General features: G+C 53.8%; 7 protein-coding genes across 7 annotated transcripts; 4 read left to right on the top strand and 3 right to left on the bottom strand.

The window, feature by feature from the left end:
• Nucleotides 1–119: 119 nt before the first annotated feature.
• On the top strand, nucleotides 120–570 carry DACRYDRAFT_109494 (splicing factor 3B subunit 5; the record flags this gene model as incomplete). Its single annotated transcript, XM_040768889.1, has 5 exons — nucleotides 120–128; nucleotides 163–205; nucleotides 255–300; nucleotides 348–471; nucleotides 523–570. The coding sequence occupies 5 exons, from the start codon at nucleotides 120–122 to the stop codon at nucleotides 568–570; spliced, it is 270 nt and encodes an 89-aa protein (XP_040626969.1).
• A 1664-nt stretch (nucleotides 571–2234) lies between these two features.
• Nucleotides 2235–3932, top strand: DACRYDRAFT_23586 (uncharacterized protein; the record flags this gene model as incomplete). Its single annotated transcript, XM_040773296.1, has 8 exons — nucleotides 2235–2664; nucleotides 2720–2888; nucleotides 2942–3039; nucleotides 3095–3179; nucleotides 3233–3250; nucleotides 3300–3338; nucleotides 3388–3800; nucleotides 3853–3932. Coding segments are annotated over exons 1-7 (725 nt in total), but the record flags the coding sequence as incomplete, so codon positions are not given.
• Nucleotides 3933–6546: 2614 nt separating this feature from the next.
• DACRYDRAFT_117660 (uncharacterized protein) lies at nucleotides 6547–8515 on the top strand (the record flags this gene model as incomplete). The annotated part of the gene is made up of 7 exons (XM_040770428.1): nucleotides 6547–7205; nucleotides 7255–7426; nucleotides 7489–7574; nucleotides 7625–7724; nucleotides 7776–7832; nucleotides 7888–8318; nucleotides 8371–8515. The coding sequence occupies 7 exons, from the start codon at nucleotides 6547–6549 to the stop codon at nucleotides 8513–8515; spliced, it is 1650 nt and encodes a 549-aa protein (XP_040626967.1).
• Nucleotides 8516–9284: 769 nt separating this feature from the next.
• Nucleotides 9285–10894, bottom strand: DACRYDRAFT_90115 (MFS general substrate transporter; the record flags this gene model as incomplete). The annotated part of the gene is made up of 3 exons (XM_040776947.1): nucleotides 9285–9830; nucleotides 9885–10551; nucleotides 10599–10894. 3 exons carry the CDS (start codon nucleotides 10892–10894, stop codon nucleotides 9285–9287), a joined length of 1509 nt encoding a protein of 502 aa, XP_040626966.1.
• Nucleotides 10895–11283: 389 nt separating this feature from the next.
• On the bottom strand, nucleotides 11284–11867 carry DACRYDRAFT_95839 (uncharacterized protein). Its single transcript, XM_040777323.1, has 2 exons — nucleotides 11817–11867; nucleotides 11284–11773 (listed from the first exon to the last, which is right to left on the bottom strand). The coding sequence occupies exon 2, from the start codon at nucleotides 11551–11553 to the stop codon at nucleotides 11302–11304; it is 252 nt and encodes an 83-aa protein (XP_040626965.1). The 5' UTR covers nucleotides 11554–11773; nucleotides 11817–11867; the 3' UTR covers nucleotides 11284–11301.
• A 2014-nt stretch (nucleotides 11868–13881) lies between these two features.
• On the bottom strand, nucleotides 13882–15160 carry DACRYDRAFT_101130 (uncharacterized protein). Its single transcript, XM_040767524.1, has 2 exons — nucleotides 14742–15160; nucleotides 13882–14682 (listed from the first exon to the last, which is right to left on the bottom strand). The coding sequence occupies exons 1-2, from the start codon at nucleotides 14950–14952 to the stop codon at nucleotides 14105–14107; spliced, it is 789 nt and encodes a 262-aa protein (XP_040626964.1). The 5' UTR covers nucleotides 14953–15160; the 3' UTR covers nucleotides 13882–14104.
• A 1716-nt stretch (nucleotides 15161–16876) lies between these two features.
• On the top strand, nucleotides 16877–21155 carry DACRYDRAFT_101129 (uncharacterized protein; the record flags this gene model as incomplete). Its single annotated transcript, XM_040767523.1, has 2 exons — nucleotides 16877–18424; nucleotides 18486–21155. 2 exons carry the CDS (start codon nucleotides 16877–16879, stop codon nucleotides 21153–21155), a joined length of 4218 nt encoding a protein of 1405 aa, XP_040626963.1.
• Between the last annotated feature and the right edge of the window lie 158 nt (nucleotides 21156–21313).

Raw genomic sequence — 21313 nt, 5'->3', positions numbered from 1 at the left:
AAAAATGTGGAGACCCTAATAGGAAGCGCCCAACGTCTGATTCCGAAGTGTCTAGTCACCGCCTGCTTCTCTGCACGACCACTTCCCCTCACAGTGAAAAAGGAAGATGGTGAGTATCTATGCTCAGGGTTAACACGCCGGTATTCTGATTGTATGTGATAGTCCTCCGAACTCCGCTACACAGCAAACACGCAGCTAGAACATCGTAAGCTTTGCCTCTTTGACAGCTTTCTCCTCTGTTGACTCTTAACTAGTCCATGCGCGGTATACTGGGACGGGTCATGCCGATATCACCAAATAGTGTGTCATATCTACACTCCACGTCAGGATGCTAACTGTAAATGCAGTGACTGGATAACACATCAGCATCGTGACACCTACGCGTCAATCGTCGGACATCCGCCGTTACTGTCTTACCTTGCTTTGGCGGATGGAGAGGCGACAGGACGGATCAAATTCGAGATGGCTGAGGTGCGCAGTTCTTCTGCATTATGGGTCAAATTTTCTTATGCATGTGTGTAGAAAATGCTGCAACCGTGCGGGCCGCCCCCTCAGAAGGAGGAAGATTAAACCGACCTATTCTCTGTCGAGGTTCGCCGTTGTTAGGGGTTAAGCACTCTGATAACGTCATGTACCACATGTATGTATTATCACATCCGATTTTGGTCTCTGTTGAACGCTGCATCCGCCACTGTGCGGCATTACAAATGACATGTTAGTGCCAACGTGCCTGGATTGTGCTGGCGATGCGGCGTACGGTCCTCTCCGTGGTTCGCATGAGTCAACGGTACCAGACTCTTCTTCCATGATGAGCCTTATTTATATGGCTACATTCGTATCGACATCGATAGCTCCCTCCTAAATGATGAGGAAAGGATTCTTTCCCTGTCCCACTAGAGTCGTCTGGAGCGCTGTTTGCCGAATCAATATTCCATGAGCACCGGTGGCAGCGAACAGCCTCTATTGTTGGCTGCAAGTCGCCCACTTGAAGGTATGAATTTACGGCACCTTCTGGTGTGACAGATATTCAATTTCTATTTTTCGCCGCTGCCTCACCACGCCATTTCCCCTGAACTCCTCGGACTGTACGCACATTGGCACGTGACAATGGTGAAAGTTGCCGCCCGCCAGATTCACGATGGTGCCTGTCGTACACGTATCATTTTGTATACCAATGTCGCCTCATTCATTTGCTCATGCGCACCATGGGTGGAATATCCCGAAACAATGCTGGACGTCGCGAACCAAGAATACGCTCTGAATTTGCTTGTCAAATCCCCCGATAGGATTCTATAGCTTGTCTGCACGTGTTTTTCGCGTGCATCACCTCGGATTTGCGTTTCCAAGGGTTCTCTTCTTGCTTTTCACACTTCTGACAACGTGGCTCATCATCCGGGGGAGCCCTTCCAATAGGGATTGCTGGCCCACAGTTATGGCAGTTTTACGCCTGCCGGCGACTTTTAAGCTTGCATTGGCCTCGAGGTCAGTGCGCCCTCTCAACGTTGGCTGGTCTTTTGGGTCGTCCAGTGGTTTCACTTTCACTACCGGAGCACGGCTCTATGACTCGAACCAAACCAAACGACTGGCACCTTGGTCAACTGATGCATAAGTAGCTCCGCTCCGAACACCCCTAGCCGAAGTCGATTTCAACTCATCAACGAAGTCAACATTCGCCGGTTAATTCATCCCGAAGGCCTATCTAATGGCTTCCCAGGGTGTCCATTGGGATTCTTCTAGCCCCGACATGTCTCCTAGCGCTTCTCATGGTGGGAAATGGCGCGCTCGTCTGTCATCTCTCACGGGACGAAAAACCGCAGATCCAACTTCTGCTCGTGTTAACACGTCCAAGGCACAATTACCCAGAGAGGAGGACTACTTCACCGACGGACAGGCTCACAGTCGACAGCCCATTAGAAAGACTCATCCGGGTTCACAAGCGATGGCTACCTCCCCGCCGTTATCACCGGATCGTTTGAAGGCACCAGCTTCACCATCCGCATCCAGTGTCGCCCGGGGTAGGCCGTTATCAAGGTCAAAGTATGACGGGTACTCAACTGACGTGCCATCATCGGCCCGGTGTATGGACACGGGCATATCTGAAAACTTGGCTTCCCGTCAGCATTCGCGTACCCAATCTCAAGTACCGCTTCCGAGGGCGCCGCTATCACCTCCGCAATCTATGCAGTCACGCTCTGCAACACCAACACCCACAATACCGCCTCCATTCTTGCAGCACAGACGTGCCCAGTCCGGCAGTGCACCCCCGCCGTTGCCTCCCCTTCCTTCCCTTCTTCGGGCAACCGTGCCACCCTCTGAGCTGGTTCGTTGGCCCTCCTCCAGCGGAGAGCAGCGATCCATGACACCTATATCCCCGACTCGTTCCCGGTCAACGTCAAGGCCAGATATTCGATCGATGACACCTCGTCCCTTGACACCAAAGCAACGTCGTTCGTTCTCTAAGGGCGGTCTCAAACCACCCTACGTCTCCGACACCGACTCAGATCCAGAGCATCCGAAATCTCCACGGAAGGAGAAAAGAAAGAGAACCTTCTCCTTCTTTAGTAAACGGGCAAAGGCAAAACCGCAGCTCACGAAGGGTCAGGCTCTTCTGCAGCAGCTGCTCCTACCATACCCACTTTCTGTGGATTTGGAAACTCGATCATTGTATGCGGCTCCCGTCTCTGACCCTTCATATAGTTACTAAACATTCCTTGAATAGGGAGAAATATGTCTATCGAACACTCTACTATATAGCTCCACCATATAACCTCGAGAAATATTGCGGCCCTTCCTTCCATGAAGGATTTCTGGAACGTGGCCCAAAGAAGGCATTGGATGTCGGGGCGGGATTTTGGTACTGGCTAAGGGATGCGTCTGCATATTGGAAGGCGAGTATGAGATGATTTTGATGTTCTCCGCTACTCATGCGAGTTGCCATTAGCACACCAAGTTCGTTGCCTTCGACTATTTTGAATTGCCCCACTGTCATATTCCTAATGACCAATTGAAACGTATTACCTTTGTACAAGGCGATCTCCTGTAAGTGACAATATCGTTAGTCAAAGTAACGAATCGAGCGACTGATTCGCCGTAGATCACGCAATCTTATACCGTTTCAAGATGGAGAATTTGACTATATACGGCTAGCTAATATGAGGCTGGCTATCCCCGATGCAGAGGTAAGATGTCTGTTGCGCCGATTTAGACTCCTTGCTCATTTGAAAAACTATAGTGGGAATATGTGCTTTGGGTGAGTAAGGGCCGTATCATCTGCAGTGTATGGAGCTCAGTATTACCAGCATCTGTCGAAAAAACTATGTCCTGGAGGCATCCTAGAGGTGAGCAATCTACCAACGTGCCTCCATCACCAGGTCTAATTGGATACAGATTGTTGACGACGGATGGATGCCACCTGCCGTTCCACCCGGTTCACCGGTTGATCATGTCTTCCTGCGGCCTTATGAACGGATGTTTGAGAAGATGCTCATATCGAGAGGTTTCATCTGCAAACTAAATATGCCCGACCAGTGGGAGGTTGTTATCGAAGGATATGTGGAAAGGACGCCAGGACTAGAATTCGTCCTGCGCGGGGTCGCCCCGGTCATGCCGTTTGATCTGGATCAAGACTCAGAGCTCCGTTGGCACCGGACGTACATGTTGGCAGAGGATGCGATTCGTTTTACCCTTGAACCACAGATTGCCACATTGCATCGGACGTCTCCCGATACTCCGGGCACCCTGGAAGGAAAGATTAGAGCTTTTCGGGAAGATTTACAAGCCATGAGTGACCGAATCGCCGAGTGAGCTGTTAGTGTGCTACCTGTCTCCCCTAATTACTCACTCTTTTCATAGTCACCCCGAAACTCGGCGGTATGACGGTTCAACGTTTCATGTGACCATTGCTCGAAGGAGGGCAGATAGTCGCTTCCGACGCCATTAGGGGTACTTACCTACATATTTGCTACGTATATCTGCGGGTCTGGCCTATCTATGAATATATTGGTATAAACCTTACACCTGAGCGCGTTCCGTTTATCGGCTTTTGACACGGTCTAATCTCGTTTTTAATCTTCAACCAATAGTTCAAAGATGGCGAAATATGTCTGACCTCATGTACATAGGTAAGAGACAGAGGCCCGGAATCTTCGTCAGCTTGAACCCGCCAGTACTGGCACAGAGCCACATTTTACGCACTAACCCCCGGGACGTAGTATGAGAAGTTTCCCCACATGGTTCTCTTCCATTCTTTTCTTGGAATTACTAAGGGCTTCCAGATCTTCTAACGGCGAGAGACCACCATCGTCGGAGGGCCGGTCCTATTTCCGATGGCCTGGAAGCTACAAGGCCGCAACTACCCTCTGGATGCAGCCAAGCATTTGTTTCAGCCCCCAAAAGGGGGCCAAACCCATCACAATCCTTCAGGAAGCGCTCGCTCACACTTCAATGGGCCTGCGGCCTCGGTCAGCGGGGGATCCGCAGCTACCTCTCAGCGTATTCTTCTTCAACGAAGCCAAACGGAATGCATGGTGGAGAAACGTTCGTGAACCATTTCTGTCTCGAACAGTAAATTGATTATAGGGTATGTAGTCGAGAATGAACGTTCTATGAGAGAGATGAGATGGGCTGTAACAATCGGAATCAGAGGGGAGCGCAGTGTTTTGAGCGTATGAGTTCAACATCATAAAGTGCAGAGGAGACGCAGAGGCCGTGAAATTGCTTTGACGCGTAGGCCGAGAACTGTACTGGTTACCATTCCTGAAGACTGTGTTGTTTCCAGGTGGAGAGAAACAAGGTTTCGTACAACGGGGCGACATCGCCCTGTCAAGCGGTGCAACACATGCGCAAGGTTGTGTCCTATATTTCGGATCTTGTGAACACAGGTGGATATTCAGGCAATATGTTCTCTCTGGAGGTAGATTTTGGGGCCGAGAGAGGACTTAGGGGCTACTAGACATTGGGGATCGGCCATGATGTTGCAGTTGTACTTATTGATTCTCCCAGAGAATGGGGGTAAACGTCAGATGGGCACGCGCCTGCGCCGATTAGACGCACGGTGCAATATATAATGCATCTTTCTGGGGAAAATACACGTATGCCGTCGGGTCAAGTGACAAGTCACACGATTGATCCGATAGAACGGGCCACGCCCTTGGTTCTGTGAAACCAGAGGAGATTCGTGTCTGCCGGAACCCTATTATGTCATGGTTACACCGGGCCTGAGAACCACAAAGAAGCCAGGACGACACCTGATGAGGATAAAATAATATCGGTATCGGGCCATAATGTCCGACAGCATACCGTCGATCGTGTGCCCAATTCAATGAGCAAGCTACGGTATTCCGAGGATTCCCGAGCGGACAACGGGCTGGGGACTCGGCCCTGAAGACAAGGCATATGTCGGTGCTTACGAGAAGAACCAGGCCGTGGAAATAGAGTAGATTAAGATTGCCGCTTTGGCTTGCCAGCACGTGCGAGATGTCATTCCCACTCCACAAGAACCTTCAAGAGATGTAGATAATCTTCGAGTTTACTCCTCGAAGGGCGCTGTTCGTTTGCAGGTCGAATCCTCACGGGGACCGAGCACTTGAAAAGGATGAAGAGAACGATACACCGCTCCGTGATGCGGAATAGAAAAAAAAATACAAACGGAAGCTTATGGCAAAAAAAAAACGCCTGCACGCGTCGCGCCGCGCAAACACGGGCACCCAGCCAGAGGAACCTCGTCGTATTCACAAATCCACCGGTTTGAACAGCCTCGGCGAACATCATTCCAGTCCTATTGATGGAGGTGTTCTTCCGGCCGCTCACCAATATGCCCCAACCCGTCATTTCGAGAATTCCCGTGCTATGGGGAACGAATGCGGTTCTTTTCTCCACACGGGGCTCCTCTCTCCGATGGGTTCTTGGAAACACCGCGAATCTCGCCGAGATCTCAGGTTCCTCCAGGCAAAATCAAGATCAGGCATCATATGGTCTATCTAATCGGGATCTATCCTATGTGCGGACAACATTTCAAGCCGGACCGGTGCGGAACCGATGCGTCCCCACACCCTTGGAGATGCGTATTGGCAACAACTTGGCTAACTTTTGGGCCTTAACCCAGTTGCGTCATCCCGGTTGGTTACCATGAAGTTTCATCATGATGGTCTCTGCACCGGCTTCTAATATGCGCGTATATGTGGACTGTGTTCTGGCTCCCTCGATCGAAAGCCGCACACGACGCCGCCCGTGGCTTTTGATGCTTCGCTAAGTCTCTCCTCCAGTCCGATTTTGCCTATTTTCGGCCGCGGCGCGGAATCCCCGGCCTTTGGGGCGCGGGTCGCCTTATCTCTTCACCCGAACATGCTTCAAAAATGCGCCCTCCCCTCTTCTGCCTCGCATCTGCTCGTGAGGTCGGTCAAGGCCCTGGAACGCTCTAGATGGCAATGATCCTCGGAATGCAGTGTGCGTAATGACTTGGACACGGCGCAGTACCATCATTCGAGGCCAAATTGCTATAAAAACCGACTCTTTCTCTGCAGGAATGTTTACACTCATCCGACTAACATGTCTCAACCCCCCGGAGCCCCTTCATCATCTGCATGGCGTCGCCGCCTCGTCTCTCTTACAAGCCGCTCGAAGACCCCCGATCCGGCTGCAGTTGCCGCCACAGCTGCAGTTGCTCAACCGCAACGGTCAAAAACGCCAGCCCCGCCATCTCGCGCTAAGACCCCTGCCCCCACATCAGGCAGTTCTTCCCACAGGAGAGCCGCTTCTAATGCCGAGGATGGCTATATGACCGATGCTGCCTCTCGCCGCAGGCCAGGGGATTCTCGCTCTCGTGGTCCGCCTACGATAGCACCTCCTGTTCCAGCTCTGCCACCTACAATCCATGCGCCAGCTGGTTCTAGGCAGTCATTCCAACAATTCCCAATTCATCCAAACTCACAAGCTCTCCGTCCTCCAAGTCGAAACGCAAGTCGAGCTGCAGCCCCACTACCGCCTTTCCCTATAATGCACGGAAATGATGCCGAAGAACGACCAAAGAAGATAGATTTTCTGTCCGATTCCGAGCAAGAGGGGCCTCCCGAACCAACGGCAGGGTTTAAAAATCGCGTGCGACGCTTGCCTCGACCGCTGGATAGCAAGCGTCTCGATGAGATGAACCTACTTCAGGGAGTCGCTCTTGCATATCCTCTGAATGTTGGAGAAGAGGCAAGAAGACTGTGAGTTTCCATACCTTTTCATATATGTTTTTTTTACCAGGCTCTTCAGGGAGAAATATCTGTATGGTCTAGTCTACCACCGTCTGAGATCAAATCAAGTCGACCGCATTTATCGCAACGGAGGCCCTTCTTTTCACAAATGGGAGTATCCCCCACGGAAAGTTTTGGACGTTGGGTGTGGCTATGGCTATTGGATCCGGGATGCAAAAGAATTTTGGCCTGTAAGCGAGCTGTCATGCCAGTACTTGGGCCTAAAATCTGGGGTAACAATTTGAATCCACAGTATGCGAAGTTCATCGCATTTGATTTCCATCGCCTCATCCCCGATCATTGGGGTGAACAGGTACAATTTGTGCAGGGTAATCTACTGTATGCTTCTTTCTTGTCTCTGCAAAGTCGGAGCTAACAACTGAGGATAGTGGTGATCAGCACGGAAAGCTCCCGCGTTCTCTGATTGCGCAAGGTCCATTCGATCTCATTAGAATGGCGAATATGTCTTTAGCCGTTCCTTGGAACCAGGTTAGTTCCATTTTGCCCGTGAGCAAAGCATCTTTGACTGAGACGATTTAGTGGTCAATTGTGCTCGGCAATTTACAGGCCTTGTTGTCAGAGCGGGGTATTTTCGAGGTATACATGAAGCAATTGATATGCATCTTTGCGTTGACCATATTTCACTTTCTAGTTCGTGGATGATGGCTGGTTCCCACCTCTGTTCGAAGAGCAATGCCCCCGAGACAAAGTATTCCTACGCTCGTACGACGAATACTTCGAGATCATGCTCGAACGGCGCGGTATTCGCAGCAGGAACGTGGCCCAAAGGGATTGGGCACAGAACATCATTTCGATCATGGAGAAATTCAACATGCAGCATACTTATTTCAACCACGTGGAATTGACCACGCTGGCGCCAAGCGACTCTCTTCTGGCAACACGGTGGTATCGGGCCCTCAATCTATGCGCAGACGCCATTGAGAGCACGTTTACGTCGTACGCTGATGCAGTCAATGAGGAGATCAGTGTCAATATTCGAAATGGCAAGGCTGAGAATCGTCAACTCATTCGAATTCCTTCCTGGGTTGAGGAGTTCCACAACTTGAGAAATATCATCGACATGTGAGTGTGGGCTACATTTCAAAATGAGGGCCATTCTGACAGTATACGATAGCACCACATCCGAAGCATACGTATATAACGACTCCATATGGGCTTTCCTGGCCTACCGGCGTAGGACCCGTGAGGAAATTGCGGCCAAGCAGGCAAGCGGACCGGCACCACCTCAACGGCCACAAACCAGCCTTGCGCGGCGTTAGTTTGTCTACGCCCATAATAGCTCTTTCTTGTACAATTACACGGACTAGGTTTCCATATAGACTCGTCGTCCACGACCACTAATCTTTCTCTCTTTCCTGTCAATTTTTTGGTTAATCGCTCATGAACTTACCCCACTTGCTTACTCACTTATGTCGCACGTCCCAATAGTGGTATGTGTGGCCGAGGTCATGTGGCTCTCCGGGCCGCAACGCCCTCCGAAGCACAAAGCAGAAGCCCGCCTGGGCGGCAGTGCAAATAATAAGGAAGGTCGAGCGCCCAACACATCAGAACACACCCCGCGGCGGGCGGCTCGGGCCGTCACGCGCCCCGAGCGCTCTGGGAATTAGACCGCCTTACTTTTTGCGAAGAGAAGCAAAAATATTCTGAACTTCTGGCATAAGGTTAGAGTTTCAAGGCACATAGATATATATGAAAGGACAATGGGTTGTACATGCTCCTGGTGTGCATCGCCCTCTTCGAGGCTGAGGTAAGATCCGCAAGGGATGACACGAGGGCTACTGTTTCAAGCCCTCTCGAGTAGCGTAGTCTGCACGAGTAGCGTAGTCTGCATAAGAGGTAACATCATGACGAGAGAAGTGGATGCGTTTCTCCTGTTCGTAAAAATACAAGGTATCTCAAGCGTGCTGATCGTATACGATAATAGTGAATTAGTTGTCCATCTTCCGGGTTTCTCTGTACAACCCCTCCCTGGCCACCACCGCATGCATCCGTGCTCACACATTCCCAAGAATTCCGCCGCATCTCCAGCTACACCGGCGCAGCGCCCAACTGCACGCCCAGCTCCTTCAGGTTCATATTCCTGATCAACAATGCGCTCAACGTGCCCAACACTCCCGCTGGCACGCCAATAATATAGACATAATCTAGCGCCTTCGTATACGCTTCGATGATCGGGCCTTGCTGATCCAGCGGAAGAGTGGCGACGACGGTGACACTCTCCTTGAGCGTCTGTACGATGGACGGGTCGAGCCCGGGCGCATACTGTGCCAGTTGGCTACCAAGCTGGTTGGCAAATACCGTCCCTGCGATGGAGATGCCGATAACGCCCCCAATAAGCTGGGTGAAATTGACCATCGACGTGCCCTGAGGTATCATCCGCTCCTCAGCATGATACTCCGCCTGGACGGCGATGATGGTATTCTGCATGCTGCCGCCAATGCCTGCGCCGTACAGGATTTGGAAACCGATGAGCTTGGCATTCGATGTTGAGGAGTCGATCGTGAATAGCAGGCCGGCGCCGACGGCGGTGAGCAGAGGGAGGGTGAAGATGAAGGGCCAGTAGCGACCGGTTGCCTGCAGCCCATGCGTTAGTTTGTGTGCATGAAAGGGAGGGGAGAAGAGACGTACGTTGATGATTCCTCCTGAACCTGCAGCGCTGATCACGGTGGCGAGCATGAAGGGGAGAATGTCGATCCCGCTCTGGGTCGCACTGTGCCCTTTTGCCTGGTACAGCAATGGAAGGTAGTACGTCGCGAGTAGCATGCACAGCATGATCCAGAACGCTTCTAGGCAAGCGCCGACTTGCGTACGGCGGCGGAACATCTGGAGGGGCATGAGTGCGCGGGGACCCATCCTCCATTCCCAGAGTACGAAAACGATGAGCAAAGCACCGAAGACGCAGAACGTCGCTATGACCGCTGGGTCGTTCCAGGGCTTGGAATTGCCCCCCCATTGGAGGGGGAGGATGAGGCATACAACCATGCCTATGCTGAGGAAGGCGCCTATCCAGTCGAGAGACAGCCATCGTTGGAGCTGGTTCATCCCGTCTGTCACTTCGCTGCCTATGGCAGGGCGGGCTTCGATAAGCAGGAGGATGACGACGACGGAGACAGCGCCGATGGGGAGGTTGATGTAGAAGCACCACCGCCAGGTCACGTGGTCCGAAAAGGCGCCGCCTAAGAGAGGACCGACGACGGAGGCGAGGGCGAAGACACCGGCGAAGGAACCGAAGAGGAGGGGACGCTTGGAGATGTGCGTGATCTGGGCGATGATGGATAGTACGGCGACGAATATTCTGATGTGATCGTGAGTATTAGCATGTGGATGCAGGGGGATGCTTACCCAGCTGCACCGACACCCGCAAACGCACGTCCGAAGATGAGGACATTCACAGTGGGCGCCACACCGCAAATCAAGCTGCCAATCTCGAATAGAGTGATGGCGCTTATGTACACCCACTTAGTGGGGGCGATGACCAGCAGTTGACCGTAGAGCATCAGACATCCAGCCTGAGTAAGGAAGTAGGCACTGGCGATCCAGGTCACGTCGTTGAGGCTGTTGAACTCGGATGCGATGCGCGGGATTGCAGTAGAGGTGATGGTCTGGTCGAGGGCGATAAGGAATACCGAAAGGAGCATCGCACTATATCACGTTTGAGGGTCAGATCTTCGGGAAGGAAGGATGTACGCACATCTGCGCGAGGGCGAGCTTGGAACCACGATAATACTTCGGGTCGTTCGGGTCTCCACCTGCGAACGCATCTGTACGCGCTGAGGCAGAGACGACCTCGGGCTCTTCTCCCTTGCTCGTACTCCCGTGTGTGAAGGGACCGGAGGGAGGAGCAGCCTTTTCGCCAGAGATGGAAGGGGTGTGCAGGGATGCTGCGGGAGTGTTGACTGCCGTGGGGTCGTCAGGTGGAGACATGGTGCGTGACATTCGGTGTTCCGCTTGTAGGTAGTGAGAGTAGAGTAAACTAAGGATGAGATGATGATGAGGGGAAGGAGAGACGAGGATATTTCTATGCGTCGACAGTAAAGTTATATGGTCAGTTGTTCTGATGTGAGAATGGCCCTGATATCCGGCGAGTCGGTGTTCGGTTTTCGATCAGATTCCCAGTCCAGAAACAGAGGAAGGTATGTCCGAAGTAAGCAGGTCTTGGGCAAACCCGAGAACTAAGGTAATCCAAGTCAAGGATGAGTGGGTTATATACCTCCCCTCGAGGTCGGGTTGCATTTTGTTGTTGCTGCGGTTTGCTCTCACCCTGGGATACCCACGGCAAGTGTTCCATCTCCAACATCAACGCCAAGCCGCCATATTGTTCCGCATTGACCAGAATGCTCCTCTGTCCGATGGACGTCCGCCGGTCGAACCCCCCGCGCGGGAAGTGGCCGGCCGGCAGTAGACGCGCGTTCTCGAGTCATGTTTCCCCCACCGAAGTCTGAGGACGTGGCATGCTTCTAGGGGATTTGGATCGACTGGGCAACTGAGCAGGTCCACGAGTGCCCCATGTTGGGCGTCTGAAAACGTAAGCGGATTACGGCGGGCTTATCAAATTCTTACTTTAACTTTGCCAGCCATGAGGGGCGTTGCTGACGCGAAAATAACATCGGGATGTGGCAGGCGATGCAACAGAATTTACGGGAGAAGATGGGTGATGGCGGGATCCCTGAACCCTGCCTTGCCCATGAGTCGCGCAATTTTCAGATGCTTGTCTTGCATCTCATTCCAGCCACGGACAACCGCGCACCTTGTTATTCGTCCGAGGGAGCGAGCTGCGAAATGCGGTAAATAATGCACACAGGAAATTTCGTAATTACAGGAGAAGGAATTCTGTTGACCTAGCGCAGTCGTCTACTTGAAGTCGAGCCTGACGAAAGAGGAGTCATCAGTCTCCTTGGCAAACGGGCGCGAGAAATCTAGGGACCGGCTGATCCATGACTCAAGGCCATGACGCGATCCATTCCATGCAGGGCATCCGACGAACTGCCGACTCGGTGGTTTCATTAACTGATTGACCCGCCGGGAGGTTGGTAATAATCATCACAACGGAATTAGGGAACCGGTTGTCCAATGAGAGCGTTCTTGACGGAAATGTTATCATTTCTTGCCCCCGCACGTGTTGATTGGCCTTGCATGCCTGTGCATGGGGACAATACACTGACCCCTGCGATGTTGTTGCCGCTATCTTCCCATGTGTAACTCCCTATGTGTGCGATTATTTGACCTCCATGTACGATATCGCTAGTTGCTCCCCATGTCGTGCAAAATGGGTCCATTCACCTGTAAGATGTCGCCTTAATTCCCCAACAGCTTCGCAACTAACGACGAGCTGCGCGACCGGAAGGACGGACAGAGTCGGACGTCCACTCATCCGGTCCCAATGGGATGTTCTGCCGGGGCCTCGGCCGGTGGGGCTCAGAAGAGTTGAGCAGGTGCAGGGGTCGACCGGACCGGTTTACGTAGACCTCGGAGCTGGGGTCAGTTTTCACGTTCTCCGCTCTCCGACCGAAGTGGGTTTCACCCTAACCAAAACAAGGTTGTTGGGTTGTTCAGTTGCTCCATGGTTGGGGACAGCAGTACAGCACGAGAACTAGAACTACATGGTGGTTGGAGGCTCGACACGTCGACTGCCGATGGGACGCGTCCCCGATGCCGGAGTGCGAGCTGCGGTTTCACGAGCTTTTGGAGCAGCTGATTGTTATGCTGTGGGGTATGACAGAGGGACGGTGACGTTGGGTTACGTTTGGTCTGGAAGGGAATGCAGTTGAGGTGTTTGGGATCGTGCGTGTGATTCAATTCGCTTTGATGTATTTCTATTGATTATTGATTCGATTGCAATTGCTAATCGATTTCACATGCTTGGGTTCAATCAATTCAATGACTTTCTACCTTTCAATCGTATCAATTGGTTTCGATGGGCACCGGCTTTCAAGGCCGATGCTTGCGCTCCGGTGCACTAGTTCAGTCTCCAATCTCAACACTTGTGTCATCCGTCCTTAGTTGCTCGTGTTTCGGTTGGGGACGGCACTACCGCACCATATCGTTGGGTTGCAATTGGAGCCACGTCGACTGTCCTAACACAGAGGCGTTCCTTGTCCTATCGCATGCCAGAGCCTTTCGGCCCCTCCCGAGGAGGATTCACGAGCTTTCCGCGCCGCTGAATGTCATATGACGAGGGGTTGGTGACGTCGGTCTGGACGGAATGAATGGTTTCAGCTGCTTGACAGTACTGCTATTATATCTGCTATTGATGCACCCTGCTCTGGGTACTGTTGTGCGACTTGGTCCTGTCAACCCTCCTTATGCAGGCTTGGGACTAGTACTGGGCTCGCAGCCAGGTCGACTGCCGACAGGACGCGTCCTTTTCCTACTCCGATTGCCGTAAGGTTTCACAAGCTGAGAGCAGTTGGTTATGCGCAGCGAGGTATGACAAGAGGATGGTGACGTTTTGAGATCAAATGCAAGATCCTTGTCGTTCGACATGATCACTTTCCGTCATTTGCTTTGCTCGCGATCGTATCCAGTTCTGTATGCTCAACGCTGTCAAACTCCATTACTGTATTCATGGACCCGGGATCGCATAAACCGCGTTTTATTTCAGAGCCCAAAAGAAGGGAACGGGAAGAGAACGTGCCATTTTCAGAAAGAGCGGTAGCCCAGGAGCAGGAGCACATGGACGAGCAGAGGAAGAGGAGGGAAGGGAAGAGAATACATAGGCGGTATTTACATGAACCGGCTCGGGGTGGGTAATGACAGGCGAGGGTAAGGGGTGGGGTCGAATGCCGCAGAGGGGGTGGGTGAGGAGTGTAGGGGACCAAAGGGCGAAAGAGCGAAAGGGCGGAAGGGGCTTAGGCGGTGATCTCTGACCCTCCTGTTGGAGGCGAGTTCCTACGCAGGCTGGGGTGCCTTACTCCCAAAGCACCAGCAACCATCCTCCGCCCTGCATCGCCAATCCTCGCACCCCCTTGTACGGGTGCTTCCTCCACTGCTGGGCTAGTCGCGAGCGCAGACCCGCTCCCGTTGATCATCGCTCCCAGCGGGGCTTGGTACGGGATTTCCGGCAGCGCGGGAGGGGTAGACCCATCACCCTTCGGTGCCCAGCGGGAAGCTGCGCTCCCACCCAACTGTCCGAGGGACATGCTGCTGCTCATCGCGTGCCCGCCTACGCTAGGTATCGCAGCCGCCATGCTGGCAGCGCGTATATGCCCCGTGCCCGCAGCGGGGGAGACGCTGAAGGGTGCGCGGGACTGGTGCGCGTTTTGCGAGTTTTGGCGCGAGGGAGGACCGGTGGTACGCGCGTTGACGTTCTGGATGATCGCTTGTGCGTCTGGACCGTCGTAAGGCCGGATTTGGAGTGGGAGGGTAGAGGTGGGGGAGACGAGGACTGCGGGTGGGGTGAGGAGGGTTTGCAGGTAAGCGCGTTTGGCTGTTAGTGGGATGTATGCGTCAGTTATTGAAGGGAATGGGAGAAGGGGGAGGACGCACCAACAACAGCATCGTTGAACACTACCAGGGCACTCGTATCGTCAATCCACTTGATCTTGAACCCGCCTTTGTCGTTCTCCCACACTTGGAAGGCACTGTGTATGTCGCGTGTCTTGAGCTCGGGTGGGAAGCCTGAGAGGTGCAGGATACGGGTTACGGATGCGGAGAGGTTTTGGGGAAGAGGGAGACCGGGTACAGGTGCGCTGGACATGATGGGATGTTATGGGTAGATGGAGAAGTAGAGATGAAGCGAGAGGCGGGGAAGTGAAGGGTGAGAAGGCGCAGTAAGACGGCTCCAATTAGGACGCAAGTGAGACAGCCGTTTTACGACTGGAATCTTGACCTCAAATAGACCAAGAGCAACTCTTCTTCAAAGTAAGTGAAGATGCAAAGGAATAAGTAAAAGAGAAAAGGTCAATACTCCGAGATGGAGAATTGGTGGCGTGTGACGATGGTTAATAGGGGACCGTCTGAGCCCCTCTCCTCATCGCTTTGGTCTTCTCCGTTCGACGCTAGTAATTTGCTTCCGCTACTTGGCTATATAAGACCGCTTTTCTCTTCTTTTGATACGAGGTCCTTACTCTTTCTATGACCGTCACCTGTGCGTGAGGCTATCAGCAACGATGTACGGCAGGTTTCCGGTACTCATATAGCAGTTTGCTGTCGTTCGTCCCTGATCATCGCTATCGCGCCCCCTGATGCGGTGCTGAGTATCAGTATTGGTACTCCGAGCGGCCAGTATCATATCCTCGCCCGCTATACTCTTCCGAGCCGCCTTCCCTCTCTGGGTCTCGTTCTCTGCCGTGCACCACAGTGGAAGAACACGTCTTGCTCGCCCAACTTACTCGTCGTCTCACCCACTTCTCAATAGTGTGCTCATTCTTGGGCTCACTGGGTTCAAGTCTTGCTCTCGCTGTGGTCGCTCTTGGACCACCTGTTGGATTGTCCACTTTTTGCCAGCCTGTAACCACCAAGCGCCGCGTTCTCCCCCTTTGCTCCTTTTTAACTACACCTGGGGAATGCCATATGCGCGAATTTTCTGCGTTCCCGCTTTATCTAGTTCTACGGGCGCATTTACATTCAGTGTCATATAACTAGGACTGACCATGCTGGTTGTTGCGCTTTCTCCCCCAAGAGATCATGGCATTACTTCAAGGGATGGTCACTCCTTGGCTGCACTCCTCTCTCGTCTCGGGCTCATCGTCCCACATCTCTGGGGATTGACAACCTCGTTCGTCGACTCCATTCGTATCTAGCCAATCAAAAGAAGGGATACTAGGGAGGTCGGACGGCTTGTCGTCTATCCTCTGTTTTGCTACGACTATGGTGCATCTCTATGCTCAGTCTTGACCAGTGCCCCTGATCAAAGTTGCTACTATTCCCACTGGATCCGCCTTATACTTCTCGTCAGCTAGAGTTGGGTACCTTCTCCCATATCTGGTATAGACCAAAGGCGAGTGGCTCCTTAGGTGGGCAATTGTTTGAGGACCTACTGTATAGTTCCTAGGCTGTGGTCTAGGCAATCAGGCCTTTGCTGTGCTCTTATACCTTGGCATGTTTGAACTTTGAATGGCAGCTGGACGATGGTATAGATTACTTAAGGAGGATACGAGTGTGTCGGAATGCTCTGCTAGTGTTCCTGGCCAAGGCGGTGAGAGGGATGGTCACGAGGTCGGTGGAGGTGACAAATACGGCGGTGATAAAGAGTCTTATTTCCTTTACTTCGCTCAGTAGTCAGTTGATACCAGCTTAATGACATCATTATGAGCCAGAGCATGTCCAGCTAACTGGTACCCAAAATAACAAAATGGCGGGTACGAACGTGATCATCACCGCTGAAATATCGGAAGCAAAGAACGCGTGTGACATCGTGACATCAGACCCCTGACCGCGCATTTCACCACTGACCATATCCTTCGCTCCTTGTTGGTTTCCCGGCTGGCCGGATTAGAGCGCACGACCACTTGCTTCTTCTTTAGGCGCATATACGTACACATCAGCTTACTGGTGGACGACCACCACGACAGCGACTACCGTCTGAAGGACAGCGAACACGCGCATATATCCAGCTGCAACTTGATCTACTCATCCATTCACTCATCTCTTTTGCTATGTACTACTTGAGGTGGAGCACGATGCTCACCTATCTCTTTGTCTATATCCTCGGTGTTCTTACCTTCATCCCTCTCGTCGTCCTCATTTCCGCAGTATGCGTCGCATACGCATGGTACACCTCCGTACCTCTCCCGTTGAACCCCGTATCCTCCTTACCAGGTGAGATGCCCGTCTCAGCCAAAAAGGAGGTGCAAGAAGAGGACAAAGAGCAAGAATCGATGGCCGCGCGGCAGAGGGACGACCTTACTACAGACTTGCTCGAACGGGAAGCTCTCCTCGGCCCTGTTGCCAGAGACATGCGGGACGACGTTCCTGGTGTACGGATCCGGTCGGGTTGGCTGACGGTGCGCAACACTTATACACCTCTTGCACCACCGTCTTCCTACGTCTCCTACGTTGTCTCTTCCTACCGGTCACTCACTGCCAGGCACCCACAACCACGAAACTCTGCTACTGCCGACCCTCAGGCGCCTAGGGACCGCTTTTTCGCACAAGTGAAGGGCACGGTGTTGTTCTTGTACGAAGACGAGGAGTGCCTCGATATCTGGGCAGCGCTGGATTTGGGGAGGTACGACGTGCGCATCGAGGGTGCTGAGGGAGGGGGAGAGGAGGCGAGACGCGCCATCATGGATGGAGAACTATATGCGAAAAGGCATGCGATCGTCCTTCGCAGGAAGGCGGTGGAGGGGACCCTACCTAGCGAAGGGACAACAGACTCGGAGAGTGCAAGCGCGGAGAGGAGCGAGAAGGAGAAGGCGGAGAAGAGCGAGAGCGAGTCGCTCCTCTTTCCACCCAAACGGCCAGATAGCTCTCGCCGAGCAAGCAGCACGAGTAATACCAGCAGCACGAGCAAGAACGACTCTTCGGACGTTTACCCGCCATATTTCATCTTCCTTCGCTCGAACACGCAAATGGAAGACTGGTACCTAACGCTACAGACCCTCTCGCAACCACACGCGTCCTCCCTCCTTCCTTTACAACCCGCGATCTACTCCGAATCGGACATGGACGTTCTACTCTCCTCCATCGACGCCCTCCCCGAACACATACCCACCCGATGGCTCAACGCCCTCCTCGGCCGGCTCTTCCTCTCCTTCTACCGCACCGCTGCGCTCGAAGAGTTCGTCATAAGCCGGATGATGCGCAAGTTGTCCAAAGTCAAACGCCCTAGTTTCCTCAAAGAAGTCGTCGTACGGGAAGTGAACCTCGGCAGTCGGCCACCCACAGTGAGCAAGCCGATGCTGAAGAGCCTGACCCGCGCAGGCGAAGCGAGCGTCGAGGCGGCGATCTCTTATCAAGGGGAGATTCGTATTACCCTCGAAGCGGTGGCTGCGCTTTCTCTAGGGAGCAAGTTCCGCTCCTATCAAGTCAAACTCGTCCTCGCCGTCGTCCTCCGCTCCCTGGAGGGAAACATGTTACTAAAGATCAAGGAGCCCCCAAGTAACAGGATCTGGTATGGGTTTACCGCTATGCCGAAGATGGAACTCGAGGTCCTGCCGGTTGTGAGCGAACGCCAGATTAAATGGAGCATGATCTTGAAGCCTATTGAGGCTCGTTTAAGAGAAATCGTATGTCTTTCCTTTTCTGTGTTGGTAAAGCATCCCTGATATTGTCTGGTGTGTTGAATAGATCCAGGAATCTGTCGTCGCCCCGAATATGGACGATATCCCCTTCTTCGACACCAGCGCTCTGCCCGCTCGAGGTGGCATTTGGGCCGACAGCGCAAGGAAGGAGAAACATATTATAGGCCTTGCTGCTGGACCCGTGGTCGAGAGCTCCCAACGTACAGAGATGGAGGGGCTCGAGCCTGCCCTTGTAGGGACAGAGAATGGGGAGCTAGCCTCTAGTCCAGAAAAGTCCGACCGGTGGGCAAACGCCCCCTCGCTGCTGAGGAGCGAAACGCGTTCAAGCGCTACTTCAGTGCCTTTGTTAGGCCTTTCCGAGCGGGAGAAGGACAGGGGTCATGGGAAGAAGAACAGCTGGTTTGGGGGAAGGAAGGAGTACGGAAGTGTGAAGAGCAGCTGGGCGAGCGGGAGTGCTAGCGTCGTCGGACTTGTCGCTGATGGCGGTTCAAAATTGGCCGGCTCTACCGACGAGCTATATGAAGTGGGCGAAGAAGCTGCCCTAGGGGCCGGTAGGAGGAGCCTGAGCGACACAAACGTCCCTCAGCTATCGTTCGACACTGCGCCGGAGATGGACCGGTCTGCCGAAACCACCCCAGTGGAAAGCGTTTCCTTCCCTTTAACGGAGTCGCTCGAGAGCGCACCTAGCCCAGGGCCGCTCAGCCCTAACTCGGTCACCCGCTCCTCTGCGGTGAGTATGAGCGCTACCACACCGACGCAGCGCAACTCGCCAGGGCTCCCTAGGCGATCGGGTAGGACAGTCAGCTCCACCAATTTTCCTGACCCGGATTCTTGGCCTTCGCCCTCCCCGAGCCCGTACAAGGAGGGCTCGATCGCCTCCACCGGCAGTGGTAGTACCACCAGCACAGCACAACAGCAAGGACAAGGCACGATCCTCGGATCCTGGCGTGCGCGTGCGAGTGACAAGCAGGCACTTCAGGCGAGCGTGAACCAGGCTAAGGACGCGATGAAGAAATGGGGAGTAAGCTTTGCTGCGAAACGACGTGCCGGAGGGGGAGTGGTCGGGAGTATGTTTGGCGGTGGGAAGGCCGGTGGTTCTCAGGAAGACGTGAGTTCTGAAGTGGACGACGAGCAGCCTGGTACCGAGCGGGGCCGAACACAAGAAACGAGGAACGGAGACAGTGCGAGGAAACAGAATGACGACTCGTGGGGTTCAGCCCTGGACTCGGAGGGTGAACCTGGAACTTCCGGGCGGTCATCCCGCCCCAGTTCGGTTTACAGCGAACGCACATCCTCTTTCTCTGGCGGCGTTTCAGGCGGGAAGACCTCGCGTCCCGCGAGCGTGCGCTCTGTCTCTTCCACTGGCGGAGGAGGCCCGGCTGTCAAACCGGGGTTTGTTGTCCCTTCTGCGCCCCGTACTACAACGGAATTGTCGACCAGTCCGCCAGCGGAGGACCCGCCTGTGCCTCCAATGCCACGGAAGTCTCTGGAGGCTCCACCACCCCAGCCTGCGCCTACGCCTAGGAAGAGCCTCGATGTTGCCAACGCCACCCCAGCGCGCAAGTCGGCCGAAGTGCCTGCGGTTGCTACCCCGGCACCGAGGAGGCTGTCCGAAAATTCACCGCCCGTTCCCGCACCCGCTCTGATGACCCTGCAGCCCGGAGTAGCTGGCCCTCTACGTGATGCCCCCTCGCCGATCCATGTGCAACCTACGAGCGGGATGACCATGACTGTTCCCGGCATCCATGCAAGCCACAAGGGCGAGGTTATGGCTATGGGAAGCTCGCCGCCAGTACCGCCTAAGCCGGAACCGAAGCCGATTGTTTCTAGCATGTATCGACTGTTCAAGAGGGAGGGGAATGAGGCGCCTTCTGAGAGCACCGAGTCTGCACCAGCAATGGTCACGAGCGGGACTTCGCCAGCAAATTCGATCAACGGGTCTCATGAGTCTCCAGCCAAGTCGTCCTCGGCTTTGCCTGTACCTCCTGCCGCCACCCCAGGTGCGTCTCCTGAGCCGGCACCGGCACGTTTGCCATCCCCGACTCCTCCGAAGCCATTGCCGCCCACGGCACCCGCACTTCCTGCCAGGCCATCGCCCGCCCATGTGCCATCGTCCGCCCATGTGCCATCATCCGCTTATGTGCCCGTCCCACCACCCGTACCATCACCTGTGCCTCCTCCAGTGCCCGCTCGTCCTGTCCCTCCGGCGTTGCCAGCAAGACCTACGCCACCGCGACCCACACCTCCGACCCTCCCTCCTCGGCGCCCTACAAACAGTAGTACTAGTCCTACCAACAGCGCCATCGCCACTTCCATCAGCACAGCCTCTATAACTCCCATTCCGACGGTGGTGACTGAACCGCCTTCGAGTTCTTCTAAACTCACGGCCACAGCTCTGAAGGCCGAGATACCTCCCGATTCACCCACAGCTAGTGAGGCACTCCGGCATGTGGCGGCGCGGCATAACGCCCGATCATCTGTGGATACCACTACTGATGGTCCATCATCACCATCACCTATTCCCAACACGGTTGAAAATGATATACTTTCAGAGACAAAGAAACTGGATGCACCGTCAATGACCCCTCCATCACTGCCACCGAGGTCGACCTCCGCCAAAGCGATGGCATTCGATCCCTCTCCCCCTCTCACATCTTCGCAGGATGTTGAAGCAAAATTGGACTCTGATTCCCGCGGCAGGTGCAGCGCAGGATAATACCCATCAGCCCAACGACGGGCCCATGGATGTTGGTAGAGACGAGACTGTTCCCATGAGCGACATTTACTAGGACTGTATATCATGTATTATGACATGAGATCTGTATGTTCGTTGCGTTGAATCGCCTCGCATAGATTTGGCTAAGAACGTTAAGA

The sequence above is a fragment of the Dacryopinax primogenitus genome (assembly GCF_000292625.1).
Source record: "Dacryopinax primogenitus strain DJM-731 SS1 chromosome Unknown DACRYscaffold_14, whole genome shotgun sequence".
Classification (NCBI taxonomy): Eukaryota; Fungi; Basidiomycota; class Dacrymycetes; order Dacrymycetales; family Dacrymycetaceae; genus Dacryopinax; species Dacryopinax primogenitus.
Note: the sequence above shows the minus strand (reverse complement) of the source record. Positions and strands in the feature narration are given on the sequence as shown.

What these genes read in the sequence shown, in the direction of transcription:
- DACRYDRAFT_95839 (XM_040777323.1), bottom strand. Translation starts at nt 11,553, where the DNA reads ATGTTGGAGATGGAACACTTGCCGTGGGTATCCCAGGGTGAGAGCAAA.
- DACRYDRAFT_101130 (XM_040767524.1), bottom strand. Translation starts at nt 14,952, where the DNA reads ATGTCCAGCGCACCTGTACCCGGTCTCCCTCTTCCCCAAAACCTCTCC. An exon ending in GTTCAACGATGCTGTTGTTG is followed by an intron (nt 14,683 to 14,741) that starts GTGCGTCCTCCC and finishes TCCCACTAACAG; the next exon opens with CCAAACGCGCTTACCTGCAA.